Source organism: Sebastes umbrosus, chromosome 8 (genome assembly GCF_015220745.1).
Source record: "Sebastes umbrosus isolate fSebUmb1 chromosome 8, fSebUmb1.pri, whole genome shotgun sequence".
NCBI lineage: Eukaryota > Metazoa > Chordata > Actinopteri > Perciformes > Sebastidae > Sebastes > Sebastes umbrosus.
The window spans coordinates 26,424,533-26,450,153 of NC_051276.1; the positions used below are offsets into that span (position 1 = coordinate 26,424,533).

The window sequence follows — 25,621 nt, forward strand, 5'->3', positions numbered from 1 at the left end:
TTAATGCTATATAAATAGCCTTGAGGCTGATGGTGCCTTTAAATGGGGTCATGCATGACATTGACGAGCACAGCGTTTTACCCAGAGTTTCCCATTGCTCCCATTGCAAAGAATTAAAAAAAGAAAAAACGCAAACATAGCAGTTGTGGCGGTCACTTGCCATCCCCTGAAGTTGGCTTGTAAATAGCGCAGCATTGCAATATTGCAGTTATTGCAACAGCCCTAAAAGGTACTTTGCTTTTTTGACGAATAATATTATTGACTTGCGAATTAATCACACACAAAAAAAGCTGCCAGTGTGTAAAGGCCTTTAGAGATGTTGTGACTTTTCATTGCAGTAGGTACCACCAGGCCTCAAGAACCCCTCTAGCTATCCCGCTTGACTAAAGCCTGCTGTTTGAATGGCTCGCGTGTTTATGTGTATAGGAGCTTGTGTGCATCCTATTAGACTTTTGACTGACCTATTTCAGACAACTGTCCATTTAGCTCCATTTTACTAGGCCGATATCCTGAACCTTTGTGGTTTGGGAGGAAAGAGGAGAGCAGCCCACATCGACTCTGTGCGGAGCCGGGCTCGTCCCTTATCTTTGGTGAAATTAGGCCAGCTTTTGTTCCAGATGGGTTTACCATGTGCTGGCTCAGCCTTGTTTTTGTCTAGGATCCAGTACTGTGCAGCGTGTAACCCATCCAATGGCAGAGAGCTTCGCCCGTATCATATGCTGTCTTACATGAACATCCTTTCTTTCTGTTTGGGGCATTTAAAGTTATCCAGAGCCCTGTAATGTAAGAAAAGGAGATGAGCTTTGCTGTGAGCCAGGCATCCAGTGTCATGAAAACATGTCTGCTCAGCGGAGACGGTTTCTCCCTGCAGGGCAACCAGGGAGCTTTCAGACACGAATGCTCTGTCTCGTCTATTGTGAAACGACAATCGACACGTGGTGCCTCACCTTCCGGCGGTGCCTGTTCTCAATCTGCTGCATTTGAAAGCTTCAGCTGCTAAGTGAGAGAATGCCGATGCTCTCTCAGTGTCAGTGTTCTCAGTCTGCGGCTGGCAATATAAGGCTGAAAAACACAGCGGTGTGCCAGAGAAAGGGCAACAGTGCTCTTTGTTTTCATTTAGTCTGGCTTGTGTTTTGTCTGCGCCTTAGTTTTGTCTACGTTTTTTTGCTTATGTTTGATGTCGCGTGTTTGGTAGTTGGTGGCACCTGGAGCCTGCCAGCGGTCGGTCTGTTATCCAGCTGGGTTCCCTGTCATCTAGGGTCATGCCACCCTGGTGAGGGTGACACACCCTGCTGGAGTGCACACTGTTAGGCAGGTCACTTGAGGCCAGAAGCACATAGTTGGACAGGGTGGATTACAGTGTAGGTCACGACATTTGTTGATCCTAGTAATCCCTCATGGCAGCAGTTATCATGTGGTGGAATTATCTAAACATTTCAAAAAGGCGCGCTGTCGAGGCACATCGACTACTGTACAATTTGACATTTCCACAGCGTGTCACGGTGGACGCCGGTTTTGAGGCTCTTCTCATTCCCAGGCCACTAAATGCTCAGTGATGCATGACTTTTTTCAGACACTTTCATTGTGAAATTTCTCTGTACTGTAGGTCACTTCAATACTGATTTATTTATATCAAGCCTCAGTGCGTATGGCAGAGAAGACTTAATGTTGTCTGACTCAGTGCTGATTCTTACTAGGTGTGAAGAGTTTTGCAGTGGAGCTTCTGGCTAAAGTAGTACGTTCTAAGAGGTTAAACTCCAGCAACACTTGTAGTTTACAGAGCAACTTTATTGTTAGGCCGACGCGTTTCGGCTTTCATCAGGGTCACTGTGCCGGAAATCCCGACTCTGCTTCTACACACCATAGGTTCACTAGATGAAAACTAGAGTTGACAGCTCAATTCATTATTAAGGGACTTTAGTTTTACACAGGTTCAGATGGTTCCATTAATGTCTGGAAAATCAGTTTTCTTGTTACTTGTGTTGAGGCCAGTTTCTTCTCAAATTAGCTCAATTTGAAAGTAGATTTTACTGCCTTGTGATAAAAGATCCATTCATATTACTGCCTGACAAGATGGCAAAGGATTTGCAAATGAGATTTTAAAGAAAATCCGGTTAAAAATGATTCAGATAACGTTAATAAAACCAGATTTAAACCATAGCTGTACTGTATGTCTCACTGCGGATGTAAAAAGTAATTGTTTATTTGACCTCTGGCAATGCAAAAGTTCCTGTTGAGCCTCTCCTTCTTCAGAGTGTTCCTTACTGGAAGGACATTTTGTTTTGGTGTGGCTCCTTTAAGCTAAAATGTATTGGCTTCACGATGTGCCCTGGCTGAATTTGATTGACACAGTGAAACTGTCAGGGTGAAGTCCTCGAGCGTTTGCCAAGACAAAGACACTTTGATCTGCACGCCGGGAGCTCATCTCTCAACAGCATACTGTAGAACCAAGAAAAACTTGTTGTTCCACTGTGTTTTCCAACAGAATTTAGACTTGCAGCAGCTGTGAGGCTTTCCCCTAATGGGACCGGCCCTTTTAGGAAAATGCTCATTTGGAATATATTGCATGTGGAGGATAATGATAAGAAACCAGGAATAATGTTGGGTAACAAAGCCATTTAAACTCCCACATCTCATTTTACTTTGCAGGAATCAAGTTTATCCACCTTTTCAACATCAATGTTTATGGCTTTAAAGCAAGATCACGACACGAACATTTAAGGAGTTCGATAAAGATCATTTTTAACCTTTTACCTGACCAGGTAACTCCCTCCAAACTCCCTATAATATCTGTGCTATAAAGGTTTAATTCACACTTTATATCTTGTCAATTGGGGACAAACTGCCATTGTATTTTATATTTCTATACTTCACTACATTTTGAAGGCAAATATTGTACTTTTTAAACCACTACAATTATTTGACAGCTTTAATTACAGGTTACTTTGCAGATTTAGATAATTGATACAAAACATAAATCAACTGATGAGTTATGATGTGTAATTATAAGTCAGCTATCCACCCTACATTAAAGTGATGAACGCATTAATGCATCAATAATTACAATCCAGTAATTAATATTATTCTAAAAATGGGCCATTCTGCATAATGAGTGCTTTTGTTTGGAGTACTTTAGGTGTATTTTGTTGCACACTTTTGCACTTTTACTGAAAGCTACTAGAGAACGTTCATTTTGTGTTGATTTTGGCAGGTCCCTGTGGACAAAAGCGGTAGTGTTTCCGAGCACCAGAGTCCTTTTAGAAAACCTCTCATTTTACTGTAGCAGCAGGGTCTGACAGTCTTCCCCACGCGGTCCTGGTTCTGGTTCTCCCGTGCCTCCCTTCCCTCCAGCGGGCCCAGCAATACGGCCTGGGCCTACAGCAGTGTGGTGTCGGTGTTGGCTCCCAGCGGGGACCGGCGGAGCAACGGGGCGAAGCTCTGCTCCTGGCCGGAGGAGGAGCTGCTCCTGCTGGGCGTGGAGTTCTCCACCTCCCGCTGGAGCTTTGACTGCAGGTCAAAGGCGTCAGTGAAGCCGGATCCGACCCGGTGGCGCCGATGACAAGCATTAAGAATAACTATATAGAAATAGCCAATCTGCTCGCTGATGGTCTTGTTTACTCATGTAGGTCAGATAGGGTTGAAAGTTCCTCATAGTAACTTTAAGTAAGCAGAACTTTTTCTTGAAACAGTATTTTAACACATTAATATTGCTACTTTTACTTCAGTAAAAGATCTGAGTACTTCTTCCACCACTGATTTAGACATAAAGATAGGACCTGTTAACAGGATGGGAAAAAAATAAACATTACCCTGAAGTTATATATTTTCTATAAATAGAGTGTGGTACCGTATTGTATGTTTACAGTATATTTTTATTTCACACATCATTATTGCGGCTGACAATACCTACTGTGTTGGGTAATGAGTCTCATTAACTGTACACCAATTCCCGTAAGCTACTCTGTGGTATTTTTAAGATGTGTCTTTGTTGTAGAGCTATCAATGTGTTTGCAGCTGAACATTTAAGAGACGTGATGACTTGAATTCTTCACTTAAATGTTATGCTGTCATCTAGTTGAACAATTGAGGGAACATCTGATTAACCTTGTCTGTCACCACGGAACAATAGTCCCAATACCGGAGGCACCACATCCATCTGGCAAGCTAACCAGCCACACCTTGAAGACATTAAAGCAAAGTAGTTATGTGTTTGGCCCAAGGTTTTATTACCTAATGTTGAAGAAAATATGCGGTGTTGAGATATTGCCTTCATTAAGAGTGATTTATGAAGCCACTAAATGGCACTTTGAAGGTGTGGGACACCTGAGTAGAACGACAGCTAATCTTGATTGAATCTGTCTAAGTTGTTCTTGCTCAACCTTTTGGAATGAAACTGAGGAGTAGTCCGTGGTTCAGGGGTTTACAAGATTTCTCAAGTCTTTTTTTTTTTTAAACTCTGCCTCGATTGCTGTAAATGTCCATCTTCTTTGCTCAAGTACAAGCTGTTAAATTTACAGTTTTATGAAATGCAAAAAATACCACCACTTCTTGTGAACATATGAATACCTGACACAGAAACACCAGGTAGCAGGGCTGTAGTCGAAATAGGGCTGCAATTAAGGATTATTTCATTTATTGGTTGGATTATTTCTCTGGATGGTCTGTCGGTTGGTTGCTACGGACTTTGGTAATCCCTTAACTTCTCCTCCAGCGCCACCTTGAGGTTTACATTTTTGATGTTTAGTGAAGTGTCTCCACAACTGTTTAACTGATTGCCATGAAATTTGGGACAAACATCTTTGGTTGCCAGAGGGTTGAGAGTTTAGTCTTGATAAATTACTTAAATGATTAATCAATTGTCGAAATTGTTGTTTAGTTATTTTCATTCAATTGATTAGTGGTTTCTGCAGTAAGTCAAGGCTATGTTAGCCGAGTCCAGATCAGTTCCAGGGCCAGGCATAGTGGAGTTTTAGACAAGAAGGGGACTGATAGAGGTCAAGACCAAGCCCCTAGTAAGAGCGCCAGGCTTTGAATCAAATGTTCGTAGTGGTCATACGGTGGTACTACAACTTCCGTGTTTGTCACGTGATGCCATTGGGCCCAAAAAGACTTTTTCCCGTAGACTTACATTGGGAAAGAAACATCTGTAACTCAGCGTATAATTTTTTTTGAGGAAAATCAACTCACCAGTATGAACACTTGAATAACCCATATTTAAATCATTCGTCCTATAAGCTGTAAAATAGCCAAATCCAGAGTTATTTGAATGAGACCCAGACTGAGGCTGGAGCGAGGGCTGGGAGGCGGAGTTAAAGGAAACGCTGCTGCGCCTGCTCTATGGGCCTAATGGATGCGGAAGATCGCCGAATGATTCTGGTACTTTATCACTCGGCAGTCGAGCCATTTTGGCTTCATGCGCCACTGAGCAACTCTCATAGGAATGAATGGGAGCCCTCCTACAACGCTGTATCCAGTTCTCTTTATACATCCATGGTCAGACTGAAGCACAGCAAAATCAGTAGATATTAAAGACCAAAATGGACACACAATTGTGTGTAAAAAGATTGATTTATGAGCCTCTTAAAGAGGAAGACGTGTACCTGTCTCTGCATCAGCTAAGTGCATCCAAAATAAGAGAATGTGGATCAGGTTGAGAAAAAAAAGCGTATCTTTGAAGACTTAATGATAGGCAGGAAAAGGGAATCGGTTGAGTGAATGCCTGAGACGAGAACAAGTGCGAGTCAAAATAAGCGAGAGGCCGAGACAAGCCGAACATGTCGGACATGTGGTCTGGAAACCGAGCCCAGACTGAAGCACCACAGCCCTGCCTCGTGGCCGTTGTGGTTGCCTGAACCAGGGATGCTTTCAGGTTCTGTTATTTCAGTATTTATCTCACTCTCTGTCATTGTTTTCAGAGGCAGAATATTTCCCCTAGGTGGTCTTATACCAGCTTTCACCACAACCAACCCTCCCAACCAGCATACTGAGGCAGGTTCAGGCATCACTGAGTGGAGAAGGGTGTGTGTGTCTGTGTCTTACTGTGTGTTACTGTGTGTGTTTGTTCCTGTTCTTTTGACAGGGTTAAAACCAGTCAGAGATTTAGACCTTCAAAGTGAGGACATTTTTGTGAAGTGAGCTCATTTTGGCCATTCCTTACCTCTTTAAGAGACTGTTGGAAATCGTATTGATCAAATTATATAAGAAAGTTTAAAAAAAAGAAAAGATTTCTAACTTTACTAAGCTTATCATATGGCTCCTCATAAAATAATTACATTCATAAAAAGCTAATGTGTTTAATGGAAAATATGTGTGTGCACTCGCATGCAACCAGTGTCCATAATTAGCTTTTTGGCCTCAACACCCCAGGCATGTAAATTAAAAAATTACCTGGCAAGATTATTTCCTACCAACCAAATTAATTATCATACATTTTTCATCCAACCTCCTTCTTTTTAGAGATATTTTATGTATAGAATTACCACAGGTGCTGTGCGAGTAGATTCAGAGGTTTAATTTAAAACCTGCACACTCATACAATGGAAGTTTTTTTCTTCATTTTTTTCTTGTCACTGGCCTCCACATCCACATGGGGATGAAGTTAACTTTCTGCTAATATTAGACTTGTTAACCATCCACACACTGGAGAAACCGGAGAGAGCAGCGAATCAGGAGCCTGTGACGGAGCCATATTGCCACTACAGTTTGATTTCTCAGTAAATAATGATCATGCAAATTTTACCCTTATTTGGCACTTGACGGGTATTCATTTTTGAATATCTGTCAGTTTGACATGTCCCCTTTCAACTGTATTAGGCCTGTCCTTACTGTACCTGGATAGAGCTGCAACGATTAAACGATTAGTTGTCAACTATTAAATTAATCGCCAACTATTTTGATAATCTATTGAATCTTTACTCCTTTATGACAGTAAACTGAATATCTTTGAGTTGTGGACAAAACAAGACATTTGAGGATGTCATCTTGGGCTTTGGGAAACGAAAGTCCCTAAAAACTTTGTATTTCAACCGGATGTTAAGAATCAAGTCACCCTAGTCTACTGTTAATATTAAATTGGTTAATCCTAACGTTAGATTATATAACCTTAAAATCACGTCATGTCAAGAAATTTAAAGTGAATCGCTTGGTGAGTGTATGAGAGTTGAATTGCGTGTGTGTGTGCGTGCGTGGGTGCGTGTATGTGTACGTGTACGTGTGTGTGTGTGTGTGTCTGAGAGAGAGGGAGTCAAGTAAAATCAGTGAGATCAGTAACGTTAATCTCTGCTCTTTGGATTAACGTTTTATAGATCTATTCCGAGGTGCCTTCATCTTTATTTTCCAGAATAAGGTTATGATGGTCAATTTGAGAATGAATCAGCAGTCAGGTAAAAGTCCTTTAAAAATCTGCAGGGAAGTCAGGTCACTGTTGCAGCCATGCCAGCAGTAACAGTAATCTCTAAGTGTATCTTCGTAAAACAATGATCACAAAAAAAATTCAAAATCATCTTGGTTTGAAGGTACAATTAGACGTGAAGTCTCCTGTAGGTTTAATCTTGGCGTTACGGCAAAGATTAGGTTAATAAACAACTTTTTAGGTAACAGTTTTGCTAGCTTATCCAAAAACTGAGGAGACAACCCACTGCTGACAACGTGCATCAGGCACACAACACTCTGTGTGACGCAGGACGTCAGGCACCACCAGGGTGAAATACCAAGTTATCAGGGAGTCCCCTTTGGGAAACACTGATCAACATTTTCCACCATTTTCTGACATTTTATAGACCAAACAACTAATTGATTCATTAAGAAAATAATCAATAGATTAATCAACCATGAAAATAATCATTAGTTGCAGCTCTACCTGGTAAAGAGGGTTGGGGAGCTTTGAACACGCTCATTGTTATCTGACCTCTGACCTCCTCATAGTTCCACCCGCACCTGCCCTCAGGGGAAATACCTGCCTGCAGTGATGTGAGGAAACTCTCAGACAGAAACTAGAAAGTAGAGACTCTTACAAAAACAAACCATAGGACATCAGGTAGATTTAATCTCTCAGCCTCTCTCTCTCTCTGGCTCCTTCCCTCTCTCAACATGGCTGGGGTTAAATCAGCCGAGGCCATTAGGGAATTAAAGGTATTGATTACGAGGCGAGCCCGTTGTGTAGAATGTTTGCTAATGAGAACAAGTAGATGGCCATTGTTTAGTGCTTGTCCTTTGAAAGAGGAGGAGATGAATAGCGGGTCATCCAATTTAGCTCTCAGGAACGAGGGCTCACAGCCAACTGTAGACGGACCGGCATGGTTCTGACTGAGCAGGTGCAATAAATGTGATTTTATTACTGGATATTGTTCAGCTAGTGTAATTCGAGCTCACAGTGCATGTTGTGTGTGTTTTGCCTTTTTTTCAATCCATCCAGGACACAAAATTGAGATACTGTGTGCATCAAAGTGGTGGGCTGACTGACCCCTGGCTGCTACGTTAACACCACGGTATCTGTTCGTCTAGAAAGACACAACAACTAACCATAATATCTCTATATGACTACATTCATGATCAAATTGACACAATGTTCTATTGCACAGACTCGTGACAGTTATGGAAAGTTAAAGTTACATCTCCTCTCTCGTACAATTCCTGAGCCTCCGGCTGCGCGACTACTTCACTCAGAGCAGCTGTCAATCATGACGTCTGACCCCCTTAATAACTAATATTATAAATAAATATATACATACATTTGCATAAAGCAAGCATACTTGCACACTCCCATGTTGAGTATTAAATACTTGACAAATCTCCCTTTAAGGTACATTTTGAACAGATTAACAATTAATTTGCGATTAATCAGATTAACTATGGACAGTCATGCGATTAATCGCGATTAAATATCTGAATCGACTGACAGCCCTAATCTGAATGCAGTCTGTTCACACCGAAAAGAAAACCTCATGTCACATGTGAGGGACTTTTATGGCTGCCGTGTTAATCGTAACACATTTTCTACATCTGGCAAACTGTTTTTTACACATTCCCGGGGTCTTCGCCACCGTCAATGACATCCAGATAACCAGGACAACCTGCCACAGCAGACACACAAGAAGTCGATCTCTTTGAAAGTGAATGATGATGAATGGAAGTGCACCGCTGTGCGTATCCAAATGCCTGAGGTGGTCACAAAGTGTCTGCTCATCTTTTCATCTCCCAGTCGCCTCGGTATCGTGTCCCCCGGGACTCCTCGGGACACAGACTATTTGGTTTGTCAGTGATGCAGTGTGGCGGACATTTTTCATCTCTTCCCTCGCATTGTTCGGCCCGGTCTCTGAGGAGGCACTAATTATTCATTTAAAGCTCCGGCTCGTCCCTCTTCCCTCTAATTAGATGGTTAGTCACTCTCTCAGGGCCCCGGGCTGGGGCATTGATCTCCACCATCTCTATCTTGTTGTAACACGGCCTCCACACACACATGCACACACGTACAAATGTTTAAACGGGATAAAAGAGGACATACAGATACAGTAAACATGCACGTGGTATACGACATACAGTGGAGGCTCTCTCTCTCTCTCACACACTCACAGCCCAGCAGCGTGTTTTTGAACATCCCACTAGCAAAGTCAGTCCGCTGGATACAAATACTTCTCTCATTCGGTCCAATAATAAGCCCCTTATTGTCCAACTGTAAACTGTTCCCATTTACAGGCTGTATAATTTATGATCTCCATAGAAAAGCAAAGCATGAACCCCAACAGAAACACATAATAGCAACTCCCACCCTCCTCACAAACAATACAGAGTTTCCAGAAATGCTCGTCCTGGGGGAGTTAGTGGCATATTTCTCCGTTTCTCTTGTGTTCTCGCAGGCTGTGGTGCAGTCGACAAGACTAATCACAGGCTAGATGAAACGCAGCAGCTGTATTTGTTTATGTATTGGATATACTGTACGTAATAAATGGAGCCGAGACACAATGAAAGGGAGACAGAGCGAGGAATAAAGGCAGAGAGACAGACCGTGATGGAGGGGAGAAAAAAAAATCACATAAACACCGACCGTGATAAGTGTTGTTTGTTTCCTTGATTTGTTGCTCTTAGCATTCCTGGGAAGGCAGTGTATGTTCCAAGAAGTGTGTGTGTAAGTGTGCATCAGATTTGGATGGTTAACCTGCTGGCGGTGCATTAATGGGTTGGTGGGAGTGTTTCCAAGTCTTCAACATACCTGTGTTTTAAATGACTCACATCAAGCCTTTTAGCACTGTGTTTATAAAATCCCACTTCTCCTCTTTTAACCTCGCGGCTTTAACATCCCTTCTCTAATGTGGTAGCACTAATGACTTTTTGTTTTGTTTTGTAACTGTCTCTGGTTACAGTTTAATTGGATGTTAATGAAGCAATGGTGCTTCTTAAAGCTGGAGTAGGCATATTGGAGCAAACATGATTTAAAAAAAAAGTGATTTTTATAAAACGGTCGCTATATCCTGACAGTAATGTATGAGACAGGTAATCTGAAAAAAAGCATGTGCCTCTGTGTCCTCCGGTGTCCTCCGGTGCTCCTAATGGCATCTGCAGGATTTCACAGATCGGAGGAAAACAACCAATCAGAGCTGATCTGGAGCCTGCCGTCTCTGAGCAGCTGTCAATCACTCGCAAACTCCGATCAAACGGTCAAATTAGGCAGCACTGATCAAATATGAATCAATGTTCTGTTACTGTAATGCCTATTTCTTTCCTCAAATGTTGTCAGAAACATCTTGTAGTGTACTGTTTAGCTGTAAAATGGGAAAGTTTGTGACCCTGCCATATTGAGATCAGTTGAGGAAATACCAAGCACCGCCCACCAGCCAGAGCCAGACACATTAACCTTAATTTTGGTGCTTTATTAAATGTATTTTCAAGCCCTCAGGATCTTGTATCCATATTTTTTTCTGTGTCATCGTGGCTTCTCTTGTATATTATAAGATCAGAACCGACTGAGAATAGCTTTTCTAGTCTGAAGTCCTCTGGTGTTTCAACTGTGCTCATAAAGCAGAGACGTTAAAGGTTCATTGTTCCTTAAGGCTTCATATTCTCTCTCTATCTGTGTCTTGCCTCGTCTTTTAAGTGAAAATATGTGGCACGCTGTGCTGGGAGGATACAAGCAAGCAGACACACAGAGTCCCATTAAAAAGAAAAAAACATTTCTTTAACTCGCTCTCCGTGTCTTTCTAATTTTTTTTCTTGGATTTATTTTGCTCTTTATTCTCTAGATGTCATAGCAATTTATAACTGTAATTATGTTTCCTCAATAACATGTTTGCCCTCTCCCTGTTTGTTATATCCCTCAGTGTTTTCTCTCTCTCCTGTGTGTTTTGGGTCGGCCCTGTTGTTGTGTCTGCTGTGTCAACGGAGGTGTCTCATTTTCACTACTAGACAGACACCCATGAACTTTGTTGTTTCGTCGGCTGCCTCCTGTCTGCATTGCACTGTGTTGCATTGTGGGAAGGCTAACTAACTGCTCTTTTCCGAGCTCAGGCAGCATGCTGCCAGGCTTGTGAGGGATCTGGCTGCAGTCAAGCCTTGTTTAGCTCTCTGTGTCTGTTTTCTTTTTTTACTTTGTGGGAGTCTCCCCTCCCGCTGTGATCTCCTGAGGTTTTCAGAGGTCTGGTCTGGGCTGACTGGAGCATTTATGCACCTTGTGTTTCCTCCATTTCTCCCCTCTGGCTCGTTAAAGTCTAAATTCCACCGACAGCTTTGAAGTGTGTTTGTGTGTTTTTTTTTTCTTTTATTGTACGTGGAGATATTTGCACTTGTTGTGCCTGCAAAGCAGATGTTTTTAAGGAACAATGCTGAGCTCAGGAGTTTTCATACAATTTTACACATTTTCTTTTTTATAAACGCTGCCGCCGTCTTCGTCTCCGGTTCCACGCAAACCTCCAGTGCTCTGGTGTGATACGATCCCACCACCTGCTGCTCCTCAGCCAGCGCTTCACAGCCCCTGGGACGAGAAGAGGACAAAGACTGATCAAATTGACTGCAGTCTGCAATCTTCTTGTCAAAGCAAAATGAAAAAGGAGCACTGCTGCCTTTAATCTGGTAGTCGAGCCCTGCAGTGGCATTTTTCTCCTCCGCTTTTCAAAAGCTCCATTGAAGTAATACCTGGCAGCCTGCCTTGCTCGGAGGGAGGTTGCTGGTTCCCAACCAGGTGTTTATCTCTCCTCTCCTCTCATCTCCCCTCCTGCACACTTCACTTGGGTTAATCCAGTGTATACTTAAGTCGCGGATATAAAAGAAACTGCTGTCAGCACTGTCCCGTCTCACCCTAAAAATATGACGTATTGAAGATTCTTATTACTGTCATGTTTGCCTTTAACCTGTCATATAATCCAGCCCTTCATTCTGCAAGTGTGCGCCGTGGAGTCTTGCTAAATGATTCAAACAACCATATTAATCCATTTATAAAGCTTTGGCATGGTTGTGACTGAAAGAGGAATATTGCACATGATTTATTGCTGGTCTGAGAGAATCTGAGGACTTTGTCTTCTAGTGTTGAGTCATCTGTCAAACACAGATCCGCGCAGCAGCGAATCGTGGCTGCAGCCAAAAATCTCGCCGGTCACTTTACGGTCAGCAAACGTGGGTGAAACGCAGGGAGCGGCCCTCTCTCTGCCAGTCTGTTTCACTTCACACACCCCCCTCCCCCCCTTCACATTTCCAGTCTGTGGTGGACATTCTTGTGGAATCTCAAACATGTCACACTTTTCCCCCAAAAACCTTTGTGCCTCATTCTTACATAAACAGCAAGAATCTGCAGCATCTGTTGTGCAAGTAGAGGAGCTTTCGTGCCAGCCAAAAAGTTAACATTGGCAACAACTGGCACCCCAAAAACAATGCACATGTGTGGTCTTTATCAAGGTTATTTCAGTTCATGAAGGCCCTTCTACAATAATGTTATACATATTAAAATTGTATGCTAATCCATACTTTTTTTTCTTTTCTTTTTGCAGAATACCAATATATTCCAAAATGTAATCACAAGCTTGTAAAAATGAATCAAGTGTTTTTCTGTCTCTTACTGCCAAAAACTGTGTGCCAGTTGTTCACTGGTGGAACTGGCTGTCATCAGACAAGCAGCTTTCAATATGCAAATGTTTGAGAAGCGAAGACACACTCAACAACTGAAAAGCTCCAGAGAAATTCAGTTCTAGGACAGTTTTGGTACACAGAACCAGGGGACAAACTGCTCCACACTCTCTGAGCTTCTTGTCACAAAGCAAGCCTGTTGTTGCAAACAGATAGACAGGACATGCCCCTGTGTAATATCCAACTCATGATCAAATGTTGTCTTCTACCAATTTATGTGAGGAAACGGCATTGCTGAGTTCTCTGCTAAACTGCATTTGCATTCATGTTTAAATTGCTCAAAGTAACTCAACACAGATGCGATTAACTCTCCTGTCTTGGGCCTACTGGAAGAATTTCATCATCTTTTGTTGCCGTACGTTTAAAACTCAACAGGTGCAATGCTGTTATTTTTGCTGTTTCTATTACTGTAGAGTCAGTACAAAATTTAAATATCTGATTTTTTTCTTTTTGATGATTTGTTTACCAGCTTCAGAAAGTCATTTTGAGTTTACAAGACCGCAAGACATGATATTAAAGAAGCATCCATCAGTTTGAGCTCAGTATTAAAGGGGACGTATCATGCTCATTTTCAGGTTCATATTTGTGTTTAGGGTTTCTAATAGAACATGTTTACACGCTTTAATGTTCAAAAAAACATTATTTTTCTCAAACAGTCTGTCTGAATATACCCGTATTCACCGCTCCGTTTTAGCGCCTGTCTCTTTAAGAACCCCTCCTGAAAAAGCCCAGTCTGCTCTGATTGGCTTGCTTGAAAAATATGGTGCACCTTTGCAAAGGTAGTTCTCAAGCTGTGGGCGCAACACATTCTCACTCCCAACTTATCAAATACCGCCGCTTGGTCAGTGCTGCTTGGCATGTGGGATGTGCACATGGACTGAAAAAGTTAGTTTTTCATGATATGTTCCCTTTAAAGCTGGTTTGTGGGTCAGTTAACTTGCACTTGGAAATCAAAATGAATTTGGAAATCGTAGAGGCTTGATAAAGAACTGGGGCGTTTTGTAATGTCACATGCTTTTGATTTTTGCATCCACATTGTCTTTTCTGTCTTCTCCTAATGAGCTTGTTTGTACTCTACGGTTGTCGGATGACACTAATTCCAATAAGACTGAAGAACTTTAGGGGCAGACTTTTCGTACTTGCAGTCGAAATGACTTTGAGATCGTGCATTTACTTCTGTTTGTCAAATTCATTTCACCACAGAACATTGAAATGAAACAAGAGTAAGCCTGTTCGCATCGCAATGAAAAACAAATCACAAGGGGGGTATAGACTGCTGGAGGCTTTGTTGGCACTTCCTGAGCCATTACCTTGAATTTAAAGGCTTTGGAGTGTTTAATCACTGCGCTGGATTTTGAAAGATTGCATAGTATTTGATGAATACACAACGGATTAAGGGAGGCGGGCTGATTTGTCTGACTTGAATTTGATCTGGAAAGGTGTCAGCATCCATCTTCCATCCGTGTGGTCTGTGATCCATCTGCGATTGTTGGCCTATTTGTGTCATACATCCCGAGGCCTTGCCTAACAAACATTTTAATGTTCAATAGTTATTGATGTGACGGGCTGCAACAACGGTCAAAACCAAGAGGGTATAAAAAAGTAAATCTGAGATGTAGGAGTTGTATGTAGTTGCTGCTTGCATTGTTGTATGAAAGTTTATCTCAGGTAGCAGCAGTGAAACCGAAAACTTTGCAGCATTAATATTTGCTCACGCTCCAATATCACTTTTTAAACCTGCGTTTAATGCAGACATATGGTGTTGGACTTGGCCTCCTTCCAGATGTTGCCATTATGTCAAATACCATCTGGAAAGGCGCTATATAACTTTTTTTTCCCCCATTTCTTGGCACACCACACACGCAATATCACACATGTAGAAAACGTTATTGTATTCCTAATCTGATGCAACTTGCGCTCACATCTGACGGGGTACATTTTCTAGATTCCAGCTCTCTCTCGCTATGACATAAACATCCCTGTCCCCTTCACCCGTCTTCCCTCCCTCTCTCTTCCTCCTCCTCCTCTTCTCTTTTCCTCAGAGGCCAAATAGTTGGCTTGGCAGTTGGCAATTCACACCAAAACATTCAAACAGAGGCCTGAATATTTTATAGAGTGTGTCACCATAGATTGTTCTTTGGGGGCGGGATGATGACGCAAAATGTTAATCACAAACATGATTATTAGAGTCAAAAAACTTGGACGAGGCACATGAGGGTTCAAGGCATGCAGCGTATGATGATGTGTTTCATAAAATACAAACCAGGGACTGATCCCTGCAATGAATCAAAGAGGAAACCCTTCATATGCTAATAATCAGCGTTTGATACAGATTGCCTCTAAGTTGTGTGTAACTGATCTTTTTTTTCACCCTCTTCTTGTCTCCCTACAGTGCCAGGGAACTTGGGCTGCTTCAAAGACAGTGGTGACCCGCCCACTCTGTCTGGCACCAGCGAGACCTCCAACAAACTCACCATCCAGAACTGTATTAGCTTCTGTAGGAAGCAGAGATACAAGGTGAGATTTAAACCTAAAGTAGAAACCTGTAATCATAGACTGTATCTAAGAAGTGGACACGGTCCCCGGGATGTCACACATTGGTTTGTGGACTGCCGTTTTGAAGCCTCGAGTTCGGCATTTTGTTCGTCACCGTCTTGATTTACTAAATGAACATCATGCTGTATTGAAGAAGACTTGAAACTAGTGATTGAGACCATAAACTCATGTTTACAATGTTTACTGAGGTAATAAATCAAGTGAGAAGTAGGCTCATTTTATCACAGACTTCTATACAATCAGACTTCTTTTTGCAACCAGAGGAGTCGCCCCCTGCTGGCTATTAGAAAGAATGCAAGTTTAAGGCACTTCCACATTGGCTTCACAATTCAGACCTGGACGTTGCCCGCTGTCTTTAACCTAAGAGATGTTCAGGAACAAAACATTAAAAACTAAAAGAGATAAAAAAAAAAGACTCAAATTACTGACTCCTTTATCCTGGCATTCGTACTGGAAAGTTCAAATGTGTCTTCTCATCGGATGAGAAAGTGTCCAGTCAATTGCCTTTGTCCTGTCTAAAATGGACTCGAGCTGGCTCTAGCAATAGTCAAGCTTTTATGTAAATCATCTGCGTTTACGAGCAATTTCCTGACAGTTATCTCCATGGTGCCCAGTGCGGTCTATACCCTCTTTATTCAGCCATCAAACATCCTGTTTCAAACCAACCAGCAGATGACAAATCATCACAGCAATCAAGGCTGACAGCTGGAAATGAACGGTTATTAGCCCAGTGGGCACCTCCTCTTCAATACATATTTCTCATCTCTGTATCTGGCACGCCATTGTCCCAGCTATAAACAGTGCCAGGTGTTCATTTTCTGTCTCAGCAGATCCGGTTCAGCTCCGTCTGCATTGACAGATACTGACAGCCCCCCCCCCTCCCCTCTAAATTCAGCAGATGTTACAGGATGTGGTGGCAGATTGGCATCGTCTGCCTACCCTTGGACTGTCACCGTCCTTAATGCGCATGTGAGACGTCGGTGCTCGGAAGTATGCATCCCGCGTGACTTTTTGACAAAGAGCATGCCTGATGAGTTAGACAGCAATCCATCGCTTGTTTCGCTCTGCCAGAAGTATTCACGTTGGTGTTACTTCATCAGATAGAATAATGCAACAAAGGACGTAGCTTGGAACATCTTGACGAGAGCAGGGGCTCCATAAATTCCTATTCCATGAGAAACGACGCAGAGTGGGAAATGATGCAGTACCTTCAGTTGTGTGAATTCATTTAGGGCCTGAAAATTGGACAATGGTGTCCTTTTGAATGAAGGACAATAGCTCTTTTGAGAACAAGCAGCCAGTGGTGGCGAGGTCAAGATGTGTGAAGGTTTTTGACGTTTCGCATTCCTGCTCCGACGCTTTCAGGGACAGTTTAACTAACAGTTGTGGTTTGAAAGATAGATAGGTGCTATTTCTGTAAGGTTTATTCTCTGTGTGCAGCTGTGTGTTTGAAAGAAGGCTTCTAATCAGCTGAGAGGTTGTGGTTATCCAGACTCAGATTACAGCATCATGTAATCATGAGAAAAAGAGCAATTAGGGCATTTCAGACTCAAGTCGCTTTCATTTCAAAGAGAGAAGGAGCTCCATGCAGTGAACTGTTTACTAAGTGTGAACACACATAAAGCTGATATGAAAAAACACAACCTATAAAACTACTTTTATTTGAATGTGTTATGTATTTGCAAACTTATTTTATTTTGATGCAAAGTTGTCATGTAATCGTGTAGAAATTTATGGGGAAAATGCCATTTTGAATATCCAGAATCTTCATGTTTCCTCCGCAAAGTTTGCTCTCTGCTTTCCCCGCCGGCACCCACGCCAAATGGATTTATAATGAATAGCATAATGGGAAGTGTTGCCCAAAGTTTGTTTTGAATTGCTGATGCAATAATTTGCATAACTCCTTTTGTGTTTTGCAGCTCGCCGGCATGGAGTCAGGATATGCCTGTTTCTGTGGCAACGAAGTGGACCAGCGTGACCACGGCGAGTCGCCTAGCATGGAGTGTAACCATGTTTGCTTCGGCGACCACACCCAGCCCTGCGGTGGAGACGGCTGGGTCATCATCTTCGACAGTGAGTGTCACTCTGGGTCTGACTCTGTGATCTATTAGTATGAATTCTAATGAATTCTGGGGGGGGATACAACCAACTTTAATTTTAAGATTTCCAAAGCAATATAAGGTAAATCCCTTATACAAATACATCTGTGGTATTAACCCTTAGTGCTCTTGAGCCCCTTTACCACTGGACAAAAAACCTACTTACACCCACTAACATCTGGTAAAGGTTACAATCGTCATTGATTCCTGGGATAAATGGCTCTGCAGTAGTCACGGGTATTTATCGGCTCCAGCTCCGATCGGCAGTGATGGAAACGTGACACCCGGGTGGACACGCTTATATTCGCCCCTTTTCCGGTGCGATGCTGTGTGATGTGCGTTGAAGTGAATATATAATAAATAAAATCAACAGCGATTTGGACAGTTATTATAATTTATTAACGTACAAAACAACAATTACTATGCTCTCCTCAAAGCCACCAGACTCCAGTCAGGAAACAGTCATTTTACCTCGCTAATCGTCGTAAAAGACACTTCATTCAAACTTCACTGAAACAGTACACTACAAGATGTTTCTGAAAACATGTGAGGAGAGAAATAGGCATTACAGTAACAGAATATTGATTCATATTTGAGCAGCGGTCCCTAGTTTGACCGTTTGATCGGAGTTAGTGAGTGATTGACAGCTGCTCAGAGACGGCAGACTCCAGATCAGCTCTGATTGGTTGTTTTCCTCCGGTCTGTGAAATCTTGCAGATGCCATTAGGAGCACCGGAGGACACAGAGGCACATGATTTTTTTCAGATTACCTGTCTCATGCACCACTGTCAGGATTTAGTGACCGTTTTATTAAAATAACTTTTTTTAATCCTATTTGCTCCAATTCTACCCACTGCTACTTTACTAAAGTCAGTAATGGGGCTGATACCAATCTGGTGTATCAGATTGATGCATCCTCATTCAGTGCCATGAAATCCTGAGACATGATGTCTGTTACCAAGATACTCATGAGACCAAAGATAAGCCAGTAATCAGCTCATAGACTGAACAATCTTAACAATCTCAACTGCTTGTAAGCTTTGAGTGCATCACTGACTATTTTTTTCTCTTCTTCCTTGCAGCCCGAGTGGGGGCATGTGGTGGAAACTACTCCGACCCATCAGGGGTGATCTACTCCCCTGACTTCCCCGACAAGTACAATGCTGGCCGCGTTTGCTACTGGACTGTCCACATTCCTGGATCCTACGCCATCCTCTTCAACTTCACCTTCTTTGAGATCTCCGACCAGACGGACATGGTGGAGCTCCTGGACGGCTACACCAACAAGGTGTTGGCGCGCTTCGACTGGCGCAGCCCGCCGAGGGAGCTGGTGAACGTCACAGGCGACTATGTCATACTGTACTTCTACTCAGACCGCACCAACCAGGCCCAGGGATTTGCTCTGCTTTACCAAGGTAGGATTTCGCTTGCTTTTTAGTATTCCTGCTGAGAAGCGTTGCGTCAAATGAAGAATTTGAAGATTTTTGTAAAATGTGTCAAAGCTTCGTATCCCTTCTCATGTTTGGTTTGACTAAAATCCCCACCCTCAAACCCACCGAGAGCCACATTTGCATGATCAGGTGCGTGCTGACTTGTTGGCTCCATGATGGAGTTTTGCATTGCAGCCCTGGTTTAATGCCTTTTAGCTGTGGTGAGGCAGTTGTCTCGCCACTGGCAGGGCCCTTTTCTCTTTTCATTTGCTAGTCAATGTCTCACAGCCCCGGGTGATACTGCATATTTAAATAATGTTTTGTTTTTCTAGGAACTCGCTCTCTTATCAAGCCGCGGCAGGCTGCTTTGCTTCTCCAGAGTGTTCCTTGGTGAATTGCACTGCGAGTTTTTATGCCACCTACATACAAAATACTGTGATGCATCGCGCCTTCTGATAGCTTGAATTCACTGTAGAGCAGACATACAGCTGGGGAGCTATGGCTCACAGAAAGTCGAAGACCTCACAGCAAATATTTGTTATCTCTCTCTCCAGACTAATGTGGAAAATGTAGAAACTAGGGCTGTGAGTCGATTAAAATAGTGCAATTAATCGCATGATTGTCCATAGTTAATCGCTATTAATCACAAATTAATCACCTTAAAGGGAGATTTGTTAAGTATTTAATACTCTTATCAACATGGGAGTGGGCAAATATGCTTGTTTTATGCAAATATATGTATATATTAATTATTGGAAATCAGTTAACAACACAAAACAATGACAAATGAAACCCTCACAGGTACTGCATTTAGCATAAAAATATGCTCAAATCATAAAATGACAAACTGAAGCCCAACAGGCAACAACAGCTGTCAGTGTGTCAGTGTGCTGACTTGACTATGACTTCATTTCATTCACAAATCTTGAGGTCAGAGGTCAAGGGACCCCTTTGAAAATGGCCATGCCAGTTTTTCCTTGCTAAAATTAAGCGTAAGTTTGGAGTGTTATTTAACCTCTTTCGAAGCAAGCTAGTATGACATGGGTGGTACCAATGAATTTATTAGGTTTTCTAGTTTCATATGATACCAGTGTCTTCACTCTAGCTTTAAAACTGAGCCCGCTACAAACTAAAAATCACAAGATGCGTTAATGCGTTAAAGAAATTAGTGGCGTTAAAAACAAATTTGCGTTAATGCGTTATTATCTCGTTAACCTTGACAGCCCTAGTAGAAAGACTAATGTGGAAAACGAAATGTTCATATTGCTGTACGTTCTCTCAAAGTAGCTGCATGAAAACTCTGAAAAAACAAAATTAATAGCTTAATTTCTGGAGGCATGAGAGGAGCACACCCTGATAGTGTAGGTGACATTCAAGCTCACAGCTCGCTTCACTGTGAGGCAATCTGTCGCTGCTCCTCCCCTCCTCTCTGCCTCTATTTGTAATCCCCTGTCATTTTTTTCTCGCCGGTGGCGTTACAGTAAAAACAATATCGGGAGGTCAAAATCCTCTGACCTCTGGACAGGCACGATTCTTTCTGCTCACGTCTTGGTTCTTGTTTTGTGTTAGGCATCATGTAGCCAAGAAATGGAATCTGAGACATAATATGAGAAAAGGTCACCTCCTGGAGTAATAGGTTTTTTTTTTTACAGAAAGATAGAGAGAGAAATACACAGTGACTGGCGTTCAGAGACCAATAACAGAAACAGAAAGACAACAGTTAAACAAAGTTAAAGTCGAAGAGTCGGCACTGAATAATACATCTAATATCTCCTCTGTGTCACGCCGAGCAGTCGAAGCGGTAATTTCAGAATAAACGCTCTCAGATGGCGGTCGACGGAGGAGTATTTCAGCTGAGCCCGGGTTTGAGGCATGGTATTTTGTTTGCAAATGGGGAACATGTGGGAAGTTCTGGGAACATCACAGTTACGTTGAACTATTATGTGAAAAGAAAAGAAAAAATCCCACGCTGCTTTAACATCCGACCACCATTCATGGATGAGTGGAACCGGCCTGGATCAAGCAGCATTTAGAATTAGTTCTGGGTGTTTGATTTAACTTACATCGGACACAGGATGGGTGGGGTTGAACATTTAGTTTGGAGGGTATCTCATCTCACCACTAGGAGACCTCTGAAGTCGATGTTGATGTTCACAAAGCTGTTGAGAGCAACTTTTAGTCTTAAGACAAGAGGAGAGGTGGGGTTGACCCTGTTGCTATGGATGACATCATGTTTCATGAATGAACTTACTCACTATGTCTGCAGCGAATGTGAAATAATATATTAACCAAATGAAATAAGACAAGGAAGGTAGGTAGGTAGGTAGGAAGGAAGGAAGGTAGGTAGGTAGGTAATTAGGAAAGTAGGTAGGTAGGTAGATAGGTAGGTAGGTAGGTAGGTAGGTAGGTAGGTAGGTAGGTAGGTAGGTAGGTAGGTAGGTAGGAAGGAAGGAAGGAAGGTAGGTAGGTAGGTAATTAGGAAAGTAGGTAGGTAGGTAGGTAGGTAGGAAGGAAGGAAGGAAGGAAGGAAGGAAGGAAGGTAGGTAGGTAGGTAGGTAGGTAGGTAGGTAGGTAGGTAGGTAGGTAGGTAGGAAGGAAGGAATGTAGGTAGGTAGTTAGATAGTTAGGAAGGTAGGTAGGTAGGTAGGTAGGAAGGAAGGAAGGAAGGAAGGAAGGAAGGAAGGAAGGATGGAAGGTAGGTAGGTAGATAGATAGTTAGGAAGGTAGGTAGGAAGGAAGGAAGGAAGGTAGGTAGGTAGGTAGGTAATTAGGAAGGTAGGTAGGTAGGTAAGTAGGAAGGAAAGAAGGAAGGAAGGAAGGTAGGTAGGTAGATAGATAGCTAGGAAGGTAGGTAGGTAGGTAGGTAGGAAGGTAGGAAGGAAGGAAGGTAGATAGTTAGGTAGGTAGGTAGGTAGGTAGATAGATCGATAGATAGATAGATAGATAGATAGATAGATAGATAGATAGATAGATAGATAGATAGATACGTAGGTAGGTAGATACGTAGGTAGGTAGTTTGATTGATTTTATTGCAGCTGTTGATTAATTATTGTACAGTTAATGACCTATTGTACAAATTGAGGTCTGAAAAGCATATGTTTGGTTTGATTTGTGTAAACCATCATCTCCAGTGTTATTGGACTGTTTTTGATCTGTTGGTGAGCCGACTGGATCTTTATTAACTCTCCCACCATCCAACTATGCTTTTAAAAGTTTATTATCCTCGTATTTTTCAAAGACATGACTGATTGGGATCAGGTCCATGTGAGTCCTCTGGACGACCTCTAACTTCTCTGAGGGGCTAGTGTCAGTGCTAAAAGGCTTTGAGTGATCTATTACTCTAAAACAAAACACATAGCCGTCTTAAAGTTAGGACTGACTGTCTCTGCTAACTAGGCTGATTACGAGCTACTTTTAACCTTAGGATGTTGTGTCAAGTTTAGAATAATAGTTATATTCATTTGGAATCACCAATATCTGAAATTATTCCTGCTTCCTTCCCTCTTAGGAGCAATGGAAAGAGACCTCTTTGCGAGATGTGTTTGAGGCAAATAAGAAAAGCTGATCTTATTTAGAGATGACTACAATCACAGACTGCTGAGAGATTTCTGAGATGTTTCTCTTCACCAAACCACACGGCAAATCAATGCTACTGTTTGTTTCTCAGGAGCAAGAAGAAAAACTCTCAAAATCACACAGTGATTTTTAAATAAATCGTGTCTATGTTTGGGAGAAGTAAATGAAAGGCAGAGGAGATCTTATTTGGGATGTTGTTTCCTTCTGGGAACACATAAATGAGTTGAAATAGTCCACGCTCTCTGGCACAGTTGTTTTATGAAGCAAACGCTGCCACATCTGGTGCTATGAGCAGGTTAAAACAAACCGAATTTATTGCAAACACTCTTTGACTGATGACAGAAAAGCTCTGAACACCACATGTTTACAGCACGCATGAGTCAATCTGTTTCTTAACAAACACAGTTAGTATTAAATATTCACTCGTGACTCCACTGTATACTCTTTTAACAACATGATGTATCCTATTACTGCGTGCTTGCTGCAACAGCCCAGTTTGCCCACGGGGATAATTAAAGGGGCGTTAAGTGATATGTGTCCTCAGCTTGTAGAAATTACATGGCAGAGCTTTTCCTCTTCTGTGTCTCTGGCACAACATGCACCGCTCACCACTCCTCTCCGTCGGAGCTGTGAAAGCCTGTAACACATAGAAATAGTCACATTTTTGAAGAGGTGATATGTCACATTGCAGAGAACGGCAACAGTAGTCCAATTAGAGCTGGGCAATATGGCTGGAATTAAGTATATTATCAAGATTAATAAGAAGATGGAAAGACTAACTTTATTACTTACGGCTGAGAAACGACTCAGACGTTACAAGATGTACAAATTGAATAATGTATTTTCTTCAGTGATGAAAATGTCAGCCTGTTTGCCTCTTCCATCCACCCTTTTCCTTTTGTTGTCTGCTTTACAGATCATGGATAATTATATGCAAATTACATAGAGCTAAATAAAGACTCACTCTTCACAATTGTCAGTGATTGCAATATAAGTAAAAGTGATGGCGCTTAGCAACAGCGTTGATGTTTGTTTTGTTGTTATTGACAGATATAAAAGTACTTTAAAGCAGCAACTTTACAGTTTTGGCTCACCACTCTCATCTCCATTGTTTTTGGCCACAGCAGCTCTAACATCTCACTGTATGCTACCTGTCTAGCACCAAACAGTAGACAGACAAAGTTAGAAATTAGCTAGTGAACATTTGTTCGTGGAGCATTTAGCTGCTAAAGAGACAGATTTTTCCCGCAAGAGTTGGTAGAGACCAAAAGCAGTCCTATAATGAGAGTGAATATTGTATGTGCATTAGATAGATGGCCAAAACATGACTCCAAATGATTGATAATGTTGCTTCGTATCTACTTGGTGTGTAAAGGATAGGGCTGTCAATCGATTAAAATGTTTAATAGTGATTAATTGGGAGAGAATTAATCAACATGGGAGTGGGCAAATATGCTTGCTTTATGCAAATGTATGTATATATTATTATTGGAAATCAATTAACAACACAAAACAATGACAAATATTGTCCAGAAACCCTCACAGGTACTGCATTTAGCATAAAGATTATGCTCAAATCATAACATGGCAAACTGCAGCCCAACAGGCAACAACAGCTGTCAGTGTGTCAGTGTGCTGACTTGACTATGACTTGCCCCAAACTGCATGTGATCATCATAAAGTGGGTATGTCTGTAAAGGGGAGACTCGTGGGTACCCATAGAACCCATTTTCATCACATATCTTGAGGTCAGAGGTCAAGGGACCCCTTTAAAAATGGCCATGCCAGTTTTTCCTCACCAAAATTTAGCGTAAGTTTAGAGCGTTATTTAGCCTCCTTCACGACAAGCTAGTATGACATGGTTGGGGTTTCTGTACAATATTTGCCATTGTTTTGTGTTGTTAATTGATTTACAATAATAAGTGAATACATACATTTGCACAAAGCAAGCATATTTGTCCATTCCCATGTTGAAAAGAGAGTAATCTCCCTTTAAGGTGCATTTTTGACAGATAAAACGACTAGCTAACTACTAACTATGGACAACCATGCGATTAATCGCGATTAAATCGATTTACAGCCCTAAAATATATAATAAATAAGTAAGGAACAACATCCAACTGTCTATGAACCTGTCTAAATCTGCTCTTTTTCTTGTCTCCTCAGCACTGAGAAGCCAAGACACCAGAACAATGGAGGCTGAGGGAGCTGGTGAGGATGAAGGAGGGAACGTCTCCAGCACGGCGGGGCCCCGGCTAGTTGGCGGCGTCACCGAGAGATCGAACAGCACTTCTAACGGACGTTCCACCCAAATCCTCTACGTGATCACGTCCAGCCCCGGTAAACCGGAGCACAACATGCCAGGTCAGTGGGCTGGACGCGGCGAGACCACCGGCCACAGCGCTAGTATGTTAACACCCATGATACACTGCACCTACTGCACCTCTCTCTACCTCTGCAGGGATGCTGTGGGAGGTTTCTCGGAGCTAGAGCTCCCGTTTTTGCATGACCTGGTTTCTCTGAAAGTATTAAAATCATCTTAGTTTGATGAGAGGGCTTCTGGAAGCTTTGGCCCAGAGTGACTTCCTGTGATCACACATTGAAGTAATGCTGCTTGACGCTTGTTTTTTCCTGTCAGTGATTCATAACTTGAAGTTACTTTGGGTCTCCCTGCTGATCACAATCAGGCCTCTTGTCAAAGCTGCGCAGGGTGGACTGACGTGTTCTGTGCTTTCCTACTTTCGTCAAATACTACTCTTTCCAAACTCGGAGCGCTCTGTCTCAAAGGGAGATCTGATGTGTTTCTCAACCCGAAGAGAACAGATGTGCATCGAGAATGCATCATCATTTCTT

General features: G+C 42.2%; 1 protein-coding gene across 2 annotated transcripts in view; it reads left to right on the forward strand.

Moving 5' to 3' along the window:
• kremen1 (kringle containing transmembrane protein 1) overlaps positions 1-25,621 on the forward strand; it is a 67,730-nt gene that overhangs the window by 38,645 nt on the left and 3,464 nt on the right. The window contains exons 4-7 of one of the 2 annotated variants that reach the window (XM_037778602.1): positions 15,500-15,624; positions 17,583-17,736; positions 18,845-19,177; positions 24,935-25,174. In XM_037778602.1, the coding sequence (XP_037634530.1) occupies positions 15,500-15,624; positions 17,583-17,736; positions 18,845-19,177; positions 24,935-25,174 (852 nt within the window). The remainder of the gene's footprint in view (positions 1-15,499; positions 15,625-17,582; positions 17,737-18,844; positions 19,178-24,934; positions 25,175-25,621) is intronic. The other variant, XM_037778603.1, reaches the window with a different exon arrangement.